This window comes from Oryctolagus cuniculus, chromosome 17 (genome assembly GCF_051225735.1).
Source record: "Oryctolagus cuniculus isolate XC-2025 breed Fujian yellow rabbit chromosome 17, ASM5122573v1, whole genome shotgun sequence".
Classification (NCBI taxonomy): domain Eukaryota; kingdom Metazoa; phylum Chordata; class Mammalia; order Lagomorpha; family Leporidae; genus Oryctolagus; species Oryctolagus cuniculus.
Genome location: NC_142883.1, coordinates 56,008,530 through 56,028,264, shown reverse-complemented (window position 1 = coordinate 56,028,264; position 19,735 = coordinate 56,008,530). Strand labels below are relative to the sequence as shown.

The window sequence follows — 19,735 nt, the reverse complement described above, 5'->3', positions numbered from 1 at the left end:
GAAAGCAGTGGAAGATGGCCAAAATTCTTTGGCCCCTGCCACACATGTAGGAGACCCAGATGGAGTTCCTGGCTCCTGGCTTTGGTTTGGCCCAGCTTTGGCCATTGCAGTCAAATTGGGGAATGTACAAGATCTTTCTCTGTCTCTTCTTCCATTCTGTAACTCTGCATTTCGAATACATAATTTTTTTTTTTAATGGGATTCCCCATTCCTCCTCCTCCTTTGCCTCCATATCTCCCTTCACTGTTGTTGAGAAAGGACATCCTTGGAGAAGACTGGGTGGCACAACACTGTCAGATTTGTTTCCTAATCAAGGCTAAGAGATGAGCTCCAGGAGCTCAAGGAACTCACAAAAATCCTAATAAAACATTGCTTTTCTATGGGCACATAAATCTTTTTGTGGGATGGAGTGAGCACAAAGGAACACATCTTTATTCTGACTCCTGAGGTTTAAAAATCCTAACTAATAACTATCGTGGTGAAACGAAGGAAGAGAGAAACGAAGGAGTTAAGGACGCACTTCAAATATCCAAGGGTGCGGCAAGATGGCAAGTTTTTGAGAATTTCAATGGAAGAAAAGAGTGAACTGTCTGGTACAAGACTCTGTACAAGCAAAGAGACAGAAGGTTTACGTAATAAACTGGGGTGAGGAAGAATAGGGGAAAGTGTTTTAGGTCAGCAAAGCGGATTCCAGGCTGGAAAATAGTAGCCCACCAGACTGGTTAGATTCAAGATGTGGGGAACCTGGATATTACCAGAATATATGGACTAAATGAGTGAATTAGAGAATAAATCAAACCATCAAGAAGGCAGGGACGGACAAAGACAAGGAGAGAAAGAGGCACAGGTGCCTGAGTAATCTCTAGCTGATGAACAGCAATATTGCTCCTGGTGAGGAAATGTGCATTGCGATTAAGCCAAGGGCAAGGCTGAGATAATGTATTCAGAGTTAAATAACCAATAGAGATCAAGGAGGGGTCAGTTTGCCTGAAATGACAGGAGGCATCAAGCTACATGATGGAATCGCTGGAGGTCAATTGGCTAAGAACAGTAGGAAATTGCTCAGAAACAGGTATTATAAAAGCTTCAGGAAGGGAAAATACTGAATAAAAATAAGGTAACTCAGTTTATCAGTATGAAAAGAACAAAGGCTCCAGGGCACAGAAGGACACAGAATTCTACAAAAGTGTGAATGTCAGGAATAACTTCGCTATGATGCCAGTTCTTGTGACATTCATTCATTCATTTGTTTGTTAATTCATTCAACAAATACTTAATGAGTACCTTCTCTGTGCTTGTAACACTATTGGCACTGGAATGAAAATGATGAATAAGATGACCTGGTCCCTGACCTCAAGGATCTTAGTGATGAACAGGCAAGTGAACATTAAATTGGAATAATTAAAATTAGGACTGCAGTAAGCCATATGAAGTAAATATGGAGTGTTATAAGAATGCAAACTGGGGAATCAGATGGTCTTACGGGGAGGAGGCCAGGTGAGGTGGATACTTTCAGGATGAATAGGTGTCGTACTGCTGAACTATTTCACACCAAAGGAAATGTTTGTGAAAATGTCCTGAGTCAAGAAGACTCACAATGGTGCTGGCACATAGCATAGTAGGTAAAGCTGCTGCCTGCAGTGCCGGCATCCCATATGGACGCCAGTTCAAGACCTGGCTGCTCCACTTTTGATCCAGCTCTCTGCTATGGCCTGGGAAAGCAGTAGAAGATAGCCCAAGTGCTTGGGACCCTACACCCATTTGGAAGACTGGAGGAAACTCCTAGCTCCTGGCTTCAGATCAGCACAGCTCTGGCTGTTGCAACCATTTGGGGAGTGAATCAGCAGATGGAAGACTTCTCTCTCTCTGCCTTTGTCTCTGCCTCTCTCTAACTCTACCTTTCAAATAAATAAATCAATATTTAAAAAAAAGAAAGAAGACTCATTGTGTGGCTGGAGTGATGTGAGTATGGGGGCAGAAAGGCCAGGCCGTGCAGGCCACATGACCAAGTTAAGGATACTACTTTTTAATCTTTAGTATAGTAGGAGGCCATTAGATGATTTTAGTGACAGGATTATCCATTAGAAGTGACTGGGATCAGGAATATAAGGTTGGTTTACTCTCCAAAAGTCAATTAACATAGTACAATGTATTAATAGAAAAAAATAAAAAAACATTTTAATCTCAATAGGTAAAGAGCAAACATTCAACAAATCTAATACTTTTTCACAATACAAGGAAAAAAAAACACATAAAGAGGAATAGAAGGCAACTTCCTCAGTCTGATAAAAGACACAAAAGAAACCACAGCTAACATCATACTTATGTATGAAGACTCAATCATCTCCCCTGAGATGAGGAGCAATACAAAATATCCAGATTTGCCACTTCCATTTAACATTGAACTGGAAATTTTAGCTAGGGCAATTAAGTAAGCGAGTGAAATAAAAAGAAAACCATATTGGAAAAGAACTAAAACGATCTCTATTTGCAGATGACATGACCTTGTATCTAGAAAATAGTAAGGATTTCACTGAGAACATTATTGACACTAATAAACAAGTTCAGTAAGTTTTCAGGATAGAGGATCAACACACAAAAATTCATGAGTAATGAAACCGGAATTAAGGAAACAACTCTATTTGCAACAGGATCCAAAATAAAAACAAGTTAGGAACAAAATCAACAAAGGAAGTTTAAAAAGTGAACTCTAAAAGCTAAAAAAAAAATCATTGTTAAATAAAATGATCAGGGAGTAAACAGAAATTTAAAATTATTAAATTCAGAAACAGCAATACAAGGTATCAGCAGGAAATGGAGAAGTAACTCTCAGATGACTCCTTGGGTGCATGTTAGTAGGAAGCTAGAATCAGAAGCGGAGTGAGAACTCGAACCCAGGCATTCCAATGTGAGTTAATTATGTCCTAATGGCCTCTTACCCACTGTGCCTTGTGCCCACCCTTTGTCCAATTTTTTGGGGCAAATCTGCTTTATCTCACCTCCTCCCGAAACACACAAGGCATATGTGTGTTCCTTTGATTACGTAAAAAAAATGTTGCCTTTCACTATGTAAAAAACAACAGCCTAAAGGCTCATGGAGTTGTATTCCAGTCTGAGCTCTGACCTATAAAGAACTTGTTTTATAAAAACCTGCTGCACCTTTATGTAACGTTGAGCAGGGTAGTTTTGCTAGTTTTACAGTTTCGATTAGTCATTCATTTGCTCATTTTTCATTAAACACACCTATTCCCTGAGTGTGCTTTACAGGACTGATACGATGCTAGGAACCTGAGATACTAGAGCGGAAAACACAACGTATTTCCCAGGAGCTGTCACTCATGGGAAGACACAGGAGTCACTGGACCACAACCGCATGGGTGCTCTGGGAGCACAGGACGGGGGAGCCTAGAGCCTCAGGAGTCAGGTGGGGCTTCCTGCAGGTGGTGATGTTGAAGTTGGTGTCTGAAGAGTGAGAGGAGCCTGGGCTGGTGAAGAGGAAACAGCCTATTTGGGAAGATGGATTAAGTCTGATGGCTGCGGCGGAGAGTGGAGATGAGTGGGACAACGTGACAGGTAGAATAATGGACTCCCTAAGACATCCATGTCCTAGTTCCTGAAACCCACAAATGTGGTAAAAGGAACTTTAGAGATGAGATTAAATGCAAGATCTTGGGACTCAGAGATTATCCTGGATTATCTGGGTGTGGCCAATGCAGTCCTAAGAGTCTTATGACTGATGAGATCCAGAACAATAAGATAATACATTTGCATTATTTTATGTCTCCAAGTTTGTGGTAATTTTTTACAGCATAAGCAGGAAACTAAAAATGGAAAATAAGCTGGAGAAACTGGGGAGAATAGAAGAGGCATATCCTTTTAAGCCATTTTAAGGAGTTTGACTTTGAGGGTAATATGAGCTGTGAAAAGATCGTACGTGTCTCAGAAAGACTGGGCTGGCTGTGCTAAGGGGAAGGGCTGTAATGGAGTGGAAGAGGCCAAGGCCTCAGCATGAACCTGCTACTTTGGATTCTGCCTTACTCAGCCCAGAGCAGCCCTTTCTCTCTGGTGGGCGATCCTCTGGTTTGGCTTCGACTCTGACATCTGGATGATTTGCAAGGATTAAGTATTGCATGATGAGACCTGAATCCGGAGGAGATAAACCAACAGACCCAAAGAATGCAAGAGCATGTGGCTGGTGCTGCCTTGGCTCCCAGAGGGAGCTTTTCTCACCTTGAGTTTCCACATCCTTCAGTGGGTCCACCCCTGGCGACAGGATAAAAAACATGGGCGTGGCTGGCCCTGATTCTTCAAATGAGGTTGCAAAATCTAGTGCCCTTCCCACCACGTATTTGCTTCCCAACTTCTCTTCAACAAAATCTCTGCCAGACAGAAAGCGTACATGTATTGTCAGTCACAGAATAGTAACAGCGAAAGGGGAGGCCTATAGAAATGAGAGGTTGTGCCCCAGGTCAGTGGTTAGGTAATTACAGAGTTCTGGCTCCAAGGTCACTGCTTAGCAAGTCAACCCTTAACAACCTGTGCTGCCAGTGGCCAGGATGCTCACCTAGGTTAGGGCCTCCTGAACCCCTGCCCACCCAGGCCACTGCTGACTCTGGTGTCCTCTCATATCATCCCGCCCATCAAAAGACTCTTAGGACCAATGCCTTCCGAGTGCGTGTAGGCAGCTAAATCCTTCATTCTGTTTCCCTGCTATCTGTCACCGCTGCTCGAGATTTAAGGCCCCAATGCACTCTATTCTTCCACACTTTATCATTCTCACTCCCCTTGCTGGTGTTCCTTCCAGAGTAGCCCATGTCATGATAACCAGATCCTTTAACTATAACTACTTATCAAATCTCTGGCCCAAATCTCAGCCTTAACAGGAACTTCCGTCCTCCTGGAAGGTGTAGCCGTCTCCAGGGGGCTCACTCCTACATCTAGTGCACATCAGGATTGGCGGGTGCGATGAGTGGTGTTGACTGCCTACGGCTGTTTCTCAGCCATTACCTCTGCACTCTTAGGGCTCCATTGAGGCTCTTTTCCTTGTCTACATCACAGCTACCCCTGCACAGCAGCGCCATCTCTGGCCCCTCTGGACACTGTCCTCACTCATTAAACACTTTGGCACTTGCCCCTGGCCTTCTGGAGAAAAATCATCCAATGAGGTGCCATGACAAATGCCATGGTCAACAACAGGTGGATCCTCATTCAGATTTCTTTCCATTTGTCTGGTCAGCCATCGCTCCCACTGTAGAGATGCTTCCCCAAACCCTCTCCACTCTCCTCAAATAGCCAGTGCCACTACCCGCCTCACGCACACACAAACTCAAATGATGATCTTGCTTCCTACTTCTCAGAGAAATTAGAGACCGTGCACAAAATCCTTCTCTGCCACCTGCTTACCACCTAAACTACAGCACACACCTCTCTCTCGCCTCTGTTCCTGATGAAAGAGATGTTCTTCCTGCTGGTGCTAAGGCTTCTGTTGCTATAAACACAGGCCTTGGAGCTCAGTCTCCTGCTGGTCTGGCCAGCCTGAGATAACCCTTGCCCCACACCCAACTGGAGCCTCCCATCTTCCCCTGATTCCTACCGCATGGCGTAGGCCATCCGGTCAGGCCGCAGGGCCCTCAGCATGCAGAGTCGCTGCAGGGCTGTCTTGTTCTTCCACTCCTGGGGGAACTTCTCCTTCTCAGGACATTCGGACTCCACAAACTTTTTCCAGCTCTTGGCAGATCCTTCAATGTCCCGATCCAGATTAGCGAATTCTTCCATTGATGAAAGTGCCTGGGAATGTCAAAGACTCTAGCTCTGGTATGGAGTTTCTACAGAAATCTGTCATGAATGCTGTGTTGGGATTGAGGGGCAAGATGGCATTACATGCCCAATGCTGCCCCCTTTCTACTCTTTGTCTGGACTCTTGGCTCTTCCCCCAGGAAAAATCAAGGAAGAAGAGGGATTTTGATCAGCTCATCCTCGTTAAACTGCCCCCAAATATGTAAAGTCTAGTCAATAGGATGTTTGGGATATTACTTGCAGCAGAGGGTGAGCCACACCTGCCTGCAGGGAGTTGGATGAAGAAGGACAGGAAGGGGCAGCATGATTAGTTTGGTCATGGAGCCCAGACATCTAAAAATCACTGACTTCTTCATTTCATCCCCCCCTCACTTTGCCACCAAGCCCAGTCAATTCACCTCCAAACGTGTCTCTAGCATCACTTTGTATGAACAGCAACTCTTAAAATGTCCAGGGGTTGCCTCTTTCTGTCAGGACTAAGTCCAAATGGATAACTTGGTAACCAAATCTCTTCATTTAATGCCGCCCTCCAATCCACCCAGTTAACCAGTTGTCCTGTCCCATTCTCCCCTGCCCGAACCTACGTGCACTCAGCCTTGGAAATGTGCCCAACCCCTTCCCAACTCAGTTCCCTGTTCACACCACTTCCATTACAAAGTAAGGTTCTGTTCTCTCTACCAAATCCTACTCATTCTTTCTCTCGTGCTGGTCAGGATTTTTAGTTATTAAGGTTTTGCTGGTGGTAAAGTCCAGTTCAGAACCAACAAGTTCTCCCAGGCACAGCCTGTCTAATGGAGAACACATGGGCCTGTCATGCTTTTGTGTATCATTTAGAGCTGCTCATAGACCTGATCTCTTTCAATAATGGCTCTGATGCAATTTGCAGATATTTGAGTGCTGATAGCTTTTGGTGCTTCCTCTTGCTTCCTCCGCTTCTGCTTTGCATCTGAGCAAGCTGATCGGTAAGCCTGGGCCTTCCCTTCCTTGGTGCTGGAGGGAAGTCGGATGAGGCGAGCCCTTGTCCCTGTGCAGGAACTGGAATCCTGCCCTCCTTCTCCGATTACCACAAAATCCCCCAATCAGTCACCTTTTCTGGTTCCCCTAAGCCATTTCCAGACTGCTTGGGAGCCTCTCCATAGTCTTAAGAAAGCCTCATGAGCTGAGTAATAAACTTTTCAATACCCTCTTGGTATGCGTGTGCTGTCATCAAAAACAGATTTGTGGTTTGCGTGTGGCCCCTTCCGTTTCTTCAGAGTGCCCACATCAACACTTGGCTCACTTAGAAACTTAAGAGCCTGAATTCTTTCCAGTATCACTCTCCTCTGTCTGCATGTTCCGTTTCTGCAATGAGATTCAAAACCGGACCGTGCGCCTATAGCACCTACTCTCCTGTCACGAGTTTTAAGGAACCCAATACCTTCTTGTTCTTTGATTAGTCCATACAGTTTTTTTCAACATTTATGGAGGGCCTATTGCATACCAAGGACTTGGGAATACATTGACGAACATGAAAAAGACACAGAAGTTCAAGGACCTTGTAGCATAAATTAAGTAAAATAAAATAAAAGGGATAAGGGAAGATAGGGCCCATGCTGGGGCTGCAGTATTCTGGTGGGCAGAGACAGAGGTAGAGGAAAAAGGAAGGACATTTTATGGTAGGAACAGGAAGAGCTAGAATTGAGGAAGGAGCACCTAGGGCACAGGAGATGACAGTAGGAGTATTGCCAGTGACAACCGGGAGGCGCTGCTGGACTGAGACAAATACATTTGACCTTGAAAGCCTACATTCTTCTCTCCTGGGAATAAACTTGTGTCCATTAATGTGGGTTTTGTGGCTTCCCAATTCCACCCTGACCATTTAGGGCAAGGAACACACCTTCATCCACACTGAGGGTGGTTGGTGTGTGTGTGTGTGTGTGTGTGTGTGTGTGTTTGGAGTGGTGGAGGAGGCATGGGAAGGTGGGAGCGCTGGCCCCATCAGTAGGAGCCACTGGCCTTCAGAGCCTGTTTTTAAACCCTCTTGGGCTTTAGTTTGTTCCTCTGGCAAATGAGGCCAAGTAATCATTGTCTGCCATATCTCATCCTTTTATGTAGATCCAAGTGCTTTGAAGTCCATCCAGCCCTTTCCTTGTCTTTCCCTGGGTGTGTGTGTGGGGGGGGGGCTGCGATGGCTCTTGGGTTGCAATGGCTAGTTCCCTTGCCTGTTATTCTCACAAGATTGTGAGTTCCCTGCAGCCAAGAACTTTCTCAGACACTGCCTGGCACTTTGAAAGTGCTCAATTAATAAAGTTTGACATCTGGGCGGCCAGCAGGAGGGCTGTTGACGGGCAGAGGGAAAGCTGCAGCTGCTATCATTATTTCTCCCCATGCTGAGGATCTAACTTTCATCTTCCAGGCAGCCGCTCACCCTCTTCCCAGTTTGCACCATCGTTAACCCTTCCGGCGTCCCATTACCCCCTTCTGGCGTCTCCACTAAACGGAGCAAATTACCACCCCACCCCACCCCCTGATCAGTGCTCCCAGCTGCCAGGGCTAGGTCTGAAACATGCTTTCTTGAAGCTCTGGCTTGAATACAATTGCAATGCTTAATCTTCCAAATGAGGGAGAGAGATTTCTAGTCGTCTAATAAGCTAAATGGAAATGACTAATTAACCTAATTACTTTGGACCATGTAGCAAAAGACAAGGGAGCTAAATTGGCAGCCAGAGTGGTAGTGAGGGGCCTTTTCAAAGGCTAGCAAAGAAATTCATCACAGATGGAATTTTTTTTTTTCTAATGAAGAATGGGACATGCCCATTATCTGAAAGTTCTACATTCGATGGAACTTAAACAATCCTTACAAAGGATGATAATAAAAGCAGGATTTTATCACAAAGATTCCATTCATTACCTGCTTATTAGTTCTTCTGGTCAAACAAGGTCATCAACCTTCCTCATTAGAATACTTAAAAAATTTTTTTAGCATGTCCTATTTGATTATGCTTATTTCATTTCTTTAGGCTGCAATCCAAACAAACACTTAAAAAGAGCATTCATCAAAGGCGTCCGCAATGTGTACTCCACATGGCACTGTTCACCTGCTCACATCCTGTACTGTGCTTGAGTTTGATGCAGCTGCTCCACATAATAAACTTCTACAAAAAGATAAAGCCTCACTCATTTGCAAAAGGCTTTGAACAGTCAGATGAGCTTAGCTCACAAACTGTTTCCCCGCCCCCCGCACCCCCCCAAAAAAAAGGCAGAGTGAAGCAAAGCAAAGCAAACAATCCATTTTGTGAAAAGAGGAATGGAACTGAATTGCACAGAGCCTTTTGAGTTGAGCAATGTAAAATGGAAGCATTAAAGAGTGCTTTGTGAATCAGCTGTTCTTTACGACTTTTGCTGCAGAGGGCTTTGTGGGGTAGTACAGAGAAAGCCAACTGGACATGGCCCAACTGGGCAACTCTCAGTTCCCAAGCTTTTCCTTCTATGGACAAATTCTATCAAGCACAACTTGTATCAACCGCAGCCAAGTGTACACCTTTCATAATTATATTATTGCAATTTAATAATTGCAATGGTTACAGGGTGAATTGTTTTTCTCAAAATGATGCTTTGAAGCACTAAGCTCTCAAACTTGTGAATATGACCTTTTTTGAAAATAGGGTCTTTTGTGTGTGTGTTTTAAGATTTATTTATGGGGCCACACTGTGGCATAGTGGGTAAAGTCGCTGCCTGCAGTGCTGGCATCACATATGGGCGCTAGTTTGAGATCTGACCCGGCTGCTCCACTTCCATTCCAGTTCTCTGCTATGGCCTGGGAAAGCAATAGAAGATGAGCCAGGTGCTTGGGACCCTCCCCCCATGTAGGAGAACTGGAAGAAGCTGGCTTCAGACTGGCCCAGCTCTGGCCATTGTGGCCATTTGGGGAGTGAACTAGCAGATGGAAGACCTCTTTCTCTCTGGACACTTGAAGTGTCTCTAACTTGAAGTTAGAGATGAGTAGTTATTAAAGAAAAGTTGTTGCTCTCATGATGGAGGGAGAGTGAGAGAGAGAGGGAGAGAGAGAGAGGGAGATTTTCCACACATTGGTTGTGAAGTTGGCCAGGCTGAAGCTAGGAGCCTGGAACTCCATGTGTATTTCCCACGTGGGTGCAGAGGCCCAAGCACTTGGGCCATCCTCTGCTTCTCTCCCAGGTGCATTAGCAGGGAACTGGATCAGAAGTGGAGCCGCTGGGACTCGAAGAGGCTCCTATGGGATGCTGGTGTTGTAGAACTTACCAGTGGTGCCACACTGCCGGCCCTATTTCCAGAGGTAGATCTAATCAGGTTAAGATTATGTCACTAGGGGCAGGAATTTGACACAGCAGTTAAGATGCTGCTTGGGATGTCTGCATCCCCTATTGGAACACCTGGGTTCTAGTCTCAGCTCTGCTTCTGACTAAGCTTTCTGCTAACACACACCCTGGGAGGCAGCAGAGATGGCTCAAGGACTTGAGTCCCTGCCACCACATGGGAGACCCAGATTGAGTTCCCGGCTCCTGGCTTCAGCCTGGCCCAGCCATTTAGGGGAGTGGACAAGTAGATGAAAGATTTCTCTCTCTGTCTTTGCTTTTCAAGTAAATAAAATTTAAAAAAAATTTAAAAAAATGATGACATCACTAGGATTAGCTGTAATGCAGTGTAATTTATGCCCCTATAAGAGGAGCGGGGAGACCTAGAGACACACAGAGGGAAGACAGCACTGTGAAGACTGCAATGACAGGAACACTGGAGTGAGGGGGCCACAGACCAAGGAATGCCGGAGGCTACCAGTAGCCAGAAGAGGAAAGGAAGCCTTCTCCCCAGAGGCTCTGGAGGGAGCATGGCTCTGCTAACACCTTCATTGAAGACTTCTGGCCTCCACAATGGCAAAGGATCATTTTCTGTTGTTTAAGCAGCTCAGCTTGCAGCACCATGTTATGGCAGCTGTAGGAAACAAATGTGATTCCCGGAATTGTACTGAGCTCCCACTTGCTGAGGCTGGCTCTGTCTGGCATAGTCCTGGGAGGAGGGTTTTGTCATGGCCATTTTGCAAGTCAGGAAACGAAGGCTCAGGAGAGTAAGATAACACAGCAGAGGTTGCATAAACACAGCCCTGGACTTGAACCCAGGAATGTCTGACTCCACCATTGTTCTTGTTCTGCAGATGGGTTCATTCAGAACGGCTTGCCTCAGTTTGATTTGCATAAATGCATTGGTCTATGAGTCTTTCTTCTCAAGTTCTGGGGTCATGCTGTCCACAAATGACCAGTGAACCTCTGAAATGTGATTCAGGGACTAGATTTACAATTGTATTTCAATTGTAATTAATACAAATGTATTTCTCTGTCTATAACTCTACCTGTCACATAAATTTAAAACATAAAAATAAAAAATAGCTGATTGTAGGGTCCAGAACTGTGGTGTATCAGGTAAAGCCGCCACTTGCAGTTCCTGCCGCGGGCATGGGAGACCTGGATTGAGTCCCTGGCTTCCAGGTTTGTTTGGTCAACCCCCAGCCTTTGTGGACAAATGGGGAGGAACCAGTGGATGGGAGTTTGTACTATCTTCCTCTCTGTCACTCAAATAAATACATTTTTTTGACAGGTAGAGTTAACATGCAGTGCCGGCATGCCATATGGGTGCCAGTTCGAGTCCCGGCTGCTTCACTTCCGATCCAGCTCTCTGCTATGGCCTGGGAAAGCAGTAGAAAATGGCCCAAGTTCTTGGGCCCCTGCACTTGCGTAGGAGACATGGAAGAAGGTCCTGGCTCCTGGCTTCGGATCAGCGTGCTCCGGCTGTTGTGGCCAAATGGGGAGTGAACCAGCAGATGGAAGATCTCTCTCTCTCTCTCTCTCTGCCTCTCTTCTCTCTGTGTAACTCTGACTTTCAAATAAAAAAATATTTTTTTAAAAAAAAGCATAGAAACTGGGTCTTGTTTTAAGGATTGGAAAACTTGACGTGAACCAACTGTTTCAACTGCAGGTCCTATGAAATTTAAATACAAATATTTCTGATATTAGGACCAGAATTGAGTGGACATGAGAATGAAATAAGGTGATGTGTTTCTAAGGCACTCAGTAAAGGTGAGCAGTCACTGACTTCTGGGTATCTCAGGCTGGAGTGCATCTCTGCTTGAAGCCTGAGTTAGGACTCACACACCAATGCCTGAACAGAGCCCTTGCGTCTGTCTGTATCACAGAAATGCTATTACAGCCCTGCCACCTCAACCAAGGCTCACTCAGGAGCCTGGGTTGCATCCCTAAGCCCTAGCAGGTGGCAGGCAGCTCAGCCCACTCAAAGAAGCTTGCAGGAACTCTCTGTTCCCTTACACCCTGCAGGTGGGGCTCTCACATTCCAGTACGCACCTGCTCCTTCTCCATGAGCACACAGTGGAGGTGCAGGGAAAGGGAGGCATCTGTGTGAACACAACTCTATGCTTGAACTCCAGAGGAGAGCCCTGTTGACTTCATGGGTACAAGTGTCAGGGGAAAACTCTAAGAGATGAGAACCTGACCTTTTCAGAGGGGCTTGGACTGACCTTGATGCCTCCCCAGGCCTGATCTGAGAGGAACTCCACTGGGCTGGAGATGCCTGTCTGCATTGGAGATCGAAGCAGGAAATCCAGCTCAGCTGTGTTGACTTCCTGGTTCATAAGGAGAATCTGCAATGTGGAAAAACAACACCACGTTTCCTTAGCTTATGGTAGTAGCAATGGTGTCCTAAAGATCTTAGGGGTTGTCATTCATTGCAATTATTGCTGACTCTAATAATAGGGCTTGCCCATAAATTTTGGTTGTTTTAAGAGTGCAGAGTGGAAGAAAGTCTGTATTGATGCAAACTACTTCTGTGTGCATCTATTCTCACCCCCAAATAGTAGGGCGATGTAAGTGCACACCATAAATGACTAGACAGCTGGGTTATTAAGCATTATTACATATTAATCATAAATGTCGTTGCATGTGTTTCTGTAATTTAATTGAGAAGATGATGCATACATGTGACATGACTGGAGGAGAGTGCCAAGGCAACGCATGAATAATGCAAAGTGTACATGCACACATGAATCAGTAACGCAACAGGGGGCCCAGAACAGGGGAGTGACCAGCAAGTGAGAGGGGTTGGGAGGGAACGATGTGACTTAACTTTCTAGAGTAGCCTTGAATTGGGTCTTGGAGAAGCTAAGAGCTGGGAATACCTAGGCAGGAAGGGAAGATTTTCCAGGGGAAGGGAATGCTTTGTGCAGAGGATTGGGAGGGAGATTAGAGAGGTGTGTACAGGAGAGTGGGAAATCTTTGGCCTGCTCAGAGCTAATGGTTCACACTGAGAGGTGGGGCCAGGTGTCCCTGTGAAAGCCCAGCTGTGCTGGAGTGGGGTCTCCAGAGGGAGAGGGGAAAAAGGCACACTGATGCTCACTCAGGAGCTCAGGCTTGGGAACGTGCACACAGGGTCAGCACACAAGTGATGGTAGCGTATCTGACCCAGCATTGGAAACAGTCTCTGAGATAATCTAGTCTGTGTCTCCAGTTTACGTGTTGAAGTCCCAATTCTAAATGATTAGATGGATAAGCACAAGGGAAGTACATTTTCATGACTTTTTGATTTTGAGATTAACTGAAAGGGTTTCTTTTTTAGGGTGGCAGCAGCAACATTGGAAGTCCCTGATATTCCCCAAGCCTTTGAGAACCAAAGTTGTTGAAAACCTTCTGAGACCAAGGGAAATAAGGCTATAAGAAGACCCTTGCAATTCCTCATCCTGGGAGAGATTGAGTTGGCAAGCTTGTAATATAAAAGTAGATAAATGATGACAATACTCTACCAAAGTTCTTATGGCATCTCAAAATGTATCCAGTTATTGGCATGGCCATCTAGTTTTATCTTCAGTGCCAGTTTTGATTGATTTGACAGTGGCTCCAGAAGGGTTATTGGTGGAGGATTTTAGATCACTCGGGATCAACAAGAAGTACAGTGATCGATTGAGCATGTCTGCCATGAGTGGAACAATGGTGTTGGGGGGGCAAGGCAGCACACATGCACTGTTTCAGACCTTCTTGTCTGACACCTTTAACAACAATATACTCTTCAAGGATCAGGCCATCAAGGAGAGAGGCGCCTTTCTCTGAAGGGAGGAAGGAACCTCCACTGTGATATGGCCTTGACTAAACAAATTCAGAGTTGGTGAACTCAAGGGGCTTCCATAGCCTAGACAGCTCATAGCAAGAGTCTCGGGTGATTGCTGACGTCATAAATAAGAGTGCCAATTGTTAAATCAACAACGGGAGTCACTGGGTTCATGCTCCCCTCGCAGGATCTCTGTCCTTAATATGTTTATCTATGAAACTCAAATACAACACTACTAGTCGAACAATACCCTATACCTGGTTCGGTTGTGTGAGTGCAACCTGTTGAAATCCCTGCTTAGTATATACTAAATTGATCTTCGGTATATGAAGGTAACCGAAAATGAAACGTGATGAAGTGGGGGGAGGGGAGAGGAAGTGGGTGAGGGGAGGGCCACGGGAGGGAGGGAGGTCGGGGGGAAGCCACAACAATGCAAAAGATGCATTTTATATTCTACTTAAAACTATTGGTTGAGCTCTGTAATTAATACACAATTACTCTTAGGTGTTTAATTCTATAACTAGTACTCAAATAGTATTTTACACTTTATGTTTCTGTGTGGGAGCAAAATGTGGTAATCTTTACTTAACATATGCTAAACTGATCTTCTGTATATAAAGATAATTGAAAATTAATTCTGATGTGAAGGGGAAGGGGAGAGGGAGTGGGAGAGGGAAGCATTGTGGATGGGAGGGAAGACACGGGGGGGGGGGGGGAGGAGGCTATTGTGGTCCAGAAGCTGTACTTTGGAAATTTATGCTCATTAAATAAATTTAAAAAAAAATTCTCATAATAAGCCCAGAAAAAAAAAAAACAAACAATATACTCTTCAAATATTATGAAGGAAATTGTGTTAGGAGAGGAGAGTTTCTTAACATTTTCTGATTGGACACTATAGAGGACCTGTTTTCGGGAAACATCTTCTGCCTACTTGTACCTGAAAAGTGAGCAGGGTGAGATAGGTCAGCTTGTCACATTCGAAGAGTCCACGGGTGGTGTACTGGTACACAGAGAAGGTTATGCTGTCTATGAGGTTGCTCAGTCGCTCCTTGAGGTTCTCATTGGGAGCAGCCCTCCCCACAGCCTTCTGGAAGACAATACTGAAGGCCTGGGGACAGAAGGTGGCATTGGTGACTTACATAGCTTTCTGCATGTGTTAGTGGTCTTACCTGTGAAGAATATTATAATTTTCTAGCCCATAGACATGTTTTCCTGGGGCTGGACCTGTGGCATAGTAGGTTAAGCCTCTGCCTGTGGTGCTGGCATCCTGTATGGGTGCTGGTTCATGTCCCAGGTTCTCTTCTTCTGATCCAGCTGTTTGCTTATGGCCTGGGAAGGCAGTAGAAGATGGTTCAAGTGCTTGAGCCCCTGCACCTACATGGGAGATCTGGAAGAAGCACCTGGCTCTTGGCTTTGGATGGGCTCAGCTCTGGCCATTGCAGTAATTTGGGGAGTGAACCAGTGGATAGAAGATCTCTCTCTGTCTCTCCCTCTCTCTGTCTATAACTCTGCCTTTCAAACAAATAAATCAATCTTTAAAATAAAAAGAAATATTTTCCCATCATATCCTGCAAAGAAGATAATGGTAACAAGAAAACATGCTTTAGCTCTTTCTTATTTCGTCATATGAATTATGACATTTTTATGGGGCATATAAAGAGAAGCCTGCAATTTTTTTTTAAATGCTTATTTATTTGAAAGTCAGAGGTATGGAGAGCTGGAGAGGGAGGGAGAGAGAGAGAGAGAGAGAGAGAGATATCTTCCATGCACGGTTTCATTCCCCACATGGCCACAAGAGCCAGGGCTGGGCCAGGCTGAAGCTAGGAGCCAGGAGCTTCATCCAGGTCTCTTATGGGGGTGGCAGAGGCTCAAACACTTGGGCCATCCCCCACTGCTTTTCCCAGGTCATTGGCAGGGAGTTGGATTGGAAGTAGAGCAGCTGTGAGTTGAACTGGCACTGATACAGGATGCTGGCATCGCAGGCAGTGGCCTTATCTGTTACATCACGATGCCAGGCCCAAGCCTGCAGCTTTGATCAGTGAAAAGTAAATGTCCAGTAGCCAAAATAATTAAATTAAACCCAATAACTTTTGCTGAATAACTACCTGAGTGAAAAGTAGACACAACCAACAATGACCAGCTAGGATTGATGATGTTACCCGGTAGATTTTAAAATTCTTAGGGAGGAGAGACAGAGAGAAAGGTCTTCCTTTGCCATTGGTTCACCCTCCGATGGCCAGCGTGGCCAGCACGCTACAACTGGCACACTGTGCTGATCTGAAGCCAGGAGCCAGGTGCTTCTCCTGGTCTCCCATAGGGTGCAGGGCCCAAGCACTTGGGCCATCCTCCACTGCACTCCCGGGCCACAGCAGAGAGCTGGCCTGGAAGAGGGGCAACCGGGACAGAATCCGGTGTGTTGGCGCCGCAAGGTGGAGGATTAGCCTAGTGAGCCGCAGCGCCGGCCCAGCATATTGACTCTTGTACATAACATAACATGTTTTTAAATTAATTAATTGGGGCCAGCGCTGTGGTGTAGTGGGTTAACACCCTGGCCTGAAGTGCTGGCATCCCATATGGGCACTGGTTCTTGTCCTGGCTGCTCCTCTTCTGGTCCAGCTCTCTGCTACGGCCTGGGAAAGCAGTAGAAGATGGCCCAAGTGCTTGGGCCCCTGCACCCATGTGGGAGACCCAGAAGAAGCTCCTGGCTCCTGGCTCCTGGCTTCAGATCGGCACAGCTCCGGCCATTGCAGCCAATTGGGGAGTGAACCATTGGATGGAAGACCTCTCTCTCTCTGCCTCTCTTCTCTCTGTGTAACTCTGACTTTCAAATAAATAAATTTTAAAAAATCTAAAAAAATTAATTAAGTAAGTTACTTATTTAACTTGAGAGTGAGAGAGACAGCAGAGAGAAATAGAGAGAGGTCTTATCCTACTGGTTCACTATCCAAATGGCCACCACAGCTGGGACTTGACCTGGCTGAGGCTGGGAGCTGAGAACTCAATGTAAGTCTCCCATGTGGGTGGCAAGGATGCAATTACTTGAGCCATTACCACTGCCTCCCAGGGTGCACATATACAGGAAACTGGAGTAAGGAGATGGGACCAGGCATCAAACCCAGGTACTTCAATATGGGACACAGGTGTTTTAAGCACTGTCTGAACTCCTAGGTTAAATGCCCAAGCCAGATGTTTTTAATTTACTGATTCTTTTCCTTTGTGTCATTATCAGACTTTCAGATGTCCTTTGCTTTTCTTCCTATTAGATCTTCGGTCATTTGATGTGAGCTCACGAATGTCCTTCTCTCTTGTGTATACTTGTTGTGATGGTGGGAGTATACCTTGCTTTGGGTACACCTACTTCTGAACTATATATTGTGGGTGTAATATAAGTAAATGGGGGCTGGTGCTGTGGCACAGTGGGTTAAAGCTCTGGCCTGAAGCACTGGCATCCCATATGGGCACTGGTTCTAATCCTGGCTGCTCCTCTTCCAATCCAGCTCTCTGCTATGGCCTGGGAAAGCAGTAGAGGATGGCCCAAGTGCTTGGGCCCCTGCACCCATGTGGGAGGCTTGGAGGAATCTCCTGGCTCCTGGCTTTGGATCAGCAAAGCTCTAGCCATTGCGGCCATCTGGGGAGTGAACCAGTGGATGGAAGACCTTTCTCTCTGTCTCTACCTCTCTCTGTAACTCTGTCTTTCAAACAAATAAAATTTTAAAAAAGAAATAAACATCATTTGAGCCAATTTTCCACTGTTTTAACTGTACATATTGGCCGGCGCTGCGGCTCACTAGGCTAATCCTCTGCCTTGCGGCGCCAGCACATGGGGTTCTAGTCCCGGTCATGGTGCCGGATTCTCTCCCGGTTGCCCCTCTTCCAGGCCAGCTCTCTGCTGTGGCCAGGGAGTGCAGTGGAAGATGGCCCAAGTGCTTGGGCCCTGCACCCCATGGGAGACCAGGAGAAGCACCTGGCTCCTGCCTTCGGATCAGCGCGGTGCGCCAGGCGTAGCGTGCCGGCCGTGGCGGCCATTGGAGGGTGAACCAATGGCAAAGGAAGACCTTTCTGTCTGTCTCTCTCTCTCACTGTCCACTATGCCTGTCAAAAAAAAAAAAAAGTACATATTGACTATAATGATAAATATTTGGGGTGGTACATTTTCAATGTAATCTGAATAGAACAAATCATTAAAGAAAATAAATTCAGGATGTAATTGGATCTATTCGATTCTGGGCAAAGCAGATTTCTTGCCTTCTCTATTTTAATTTTATGGCTTCAAGAAGAAGAAGAAGAAAAAGAAGAAAGAAAGTCTTGTTTTTTTCTAGCACCAAGTATTTTAACCTCCATGGAAATCATGTAAGACTTGTATTTTCACTATTTCTTCATTTGCCAATGTGAATTCCTCTCTCCATTCTGTAGTTCTATGGTGTTTCTTGTTAACAAAGCCAGTGCCATCTTTCTTCTTCATTTGGTTTTGCTGTTCCTAGCAAATCCTCTGCCCGTGTTCAGCCCCTCCATTGTGCTATCTGCCCTCGGTTGGTAGACGTAGGTAGGGCTAATATCTCATTAGCGGCGGATGACAAGTCCCAGTACCATACAGAGCAATTTGGGAAGCTTTCACTAACAGAATTGGTCCATAGAGACAGAATGGATCATTGTCTCCAAGTGATTACCATGACTTCTCCCTAAAACTCAACCTTCACCAAGATGATGGTGAATCTCTAGCTACTAAGTTTAAACAAAACTCATTCACAATTCGGGACACGATCCAAAGAAAATTAAAAAACCTGGGTACACTTTTCATTTTCTTTATACTAAACTCATTTTGGCTCTCTTTTTTCTTTTCTACCCTAAAAAGAACTTTCTTCGTCCTCTCACTTCTGGTATCTGAGCAGCACTGGCAGTAGGTCTGATCCCCGCTTCCGTGGCTGCCTGCAGAATGCCTCTTATCATGCCCACGTTGATTCAAACAAGCCTGTAGCTCAGCCATCAGCTTTTGTAACCTTTTAGGTATCCTGGCTACTTTTTTTTTTTTTTTTTTTTTTTACAGGCAGAGTGGACAGTGAGAGACTGAGAGAAAGGTCTTCCTTTGCCGTTGGTTCACCCCCCAATGGCCGCCACAGCCGGCATGCTGCAGCAGCTGGCTACTTTCTAATCTTCTCATTAAAACCAGATTAAGAACACAGTGGGAGGGAATGCAGACCTTGCTCACTTTCTTATATTTCCCTGGTTCTAGCTCCACTCCTTACACATAATTGACACAGAAAGCTGTCTGTTGAGTGAATGACTGGCTGTTGATGCCCACAGCACTTAGGCAAGCCATGAGAGATGCTCTAGACCAGAGGTCTCAAACTCAAATGGCTGCAGGGGCCAGGTGGACAAGACCAAACGGGAGGGCTAGGGCCCGGGGAAGCACACAGGTAAAGTGCCCGTCCAGGGAGCAGCATCCCCGAGCTCCAGCCACTCCTGCCGGGTGGAACGGGAGCTCAATGCTGCCAGGCTTCCAGATTTCTACAAAAAGCCCCACGAATTTGCCTTATTTTTAAATGTTGACAACCAATTAAAGTATTCAAAAAGCTCTCTGGGGTCCAGTGAAAACAGGTCCACAGGTCCTTGCGATAAGTGCTTCTGCCTACCTGACGCTTCTCTTTAAGGAATGCTATTCCTCCAGCCATGCCTGTGCACCATGGCACACAACAGAGGAAGTGAGGCCGTGCGTCCGTCTGGACGGCATCCCCAGGGATCCTGTTGGGCCCTTCCCTAGCCTTTGACTGAGTCTTGAAGAGAATTTACTTTACAATCACTAAGGCTCCATCTTAACCAT

The 19,735-nt window shown here is 45.7% G+C and overlaps 1 protein-coding gene across 4 annotated transcripts in view; it reads right to left on the bottom strand.

Moving 5' to 3' along the window:
- Positions 1-19,735, bottom strand: part of DNAH9 (dynein axonemal heavy chain 9) — a 371,124-nt gene that overhangs the window by 47,457 nt on the left and 303,932 nt on the right. For 3 of the 4 annotated variants that reach the window (XM_070061398.2, XM_070061394.2, XM_070061399.2), the window contains 4 exons: positions 14,855-15,025; positions 12,338-12,460; positions 5,594-5,787; positions 4,231-4,379 (listed from right to left, as the gene is read on the bottom strand). In XM_070061398.2, coding sequence (XP_069917499.2) covers positions 4,231-4,379; positions 5,594-5,787; positions 12,338-12,460; positions 14,855-15,025 — 637 coding nt within the window. Of the gene's footprint in view, positions 1-4,230; positions 4,380-5,593; positions 5,788-12,337; positions 12,461-14,854; positions 15,026-15,107; positions 15,247-19,735 lie in introns of those variants that run through there. The other variant, XM_089317689.1, reaches the window with a different exon arrangement.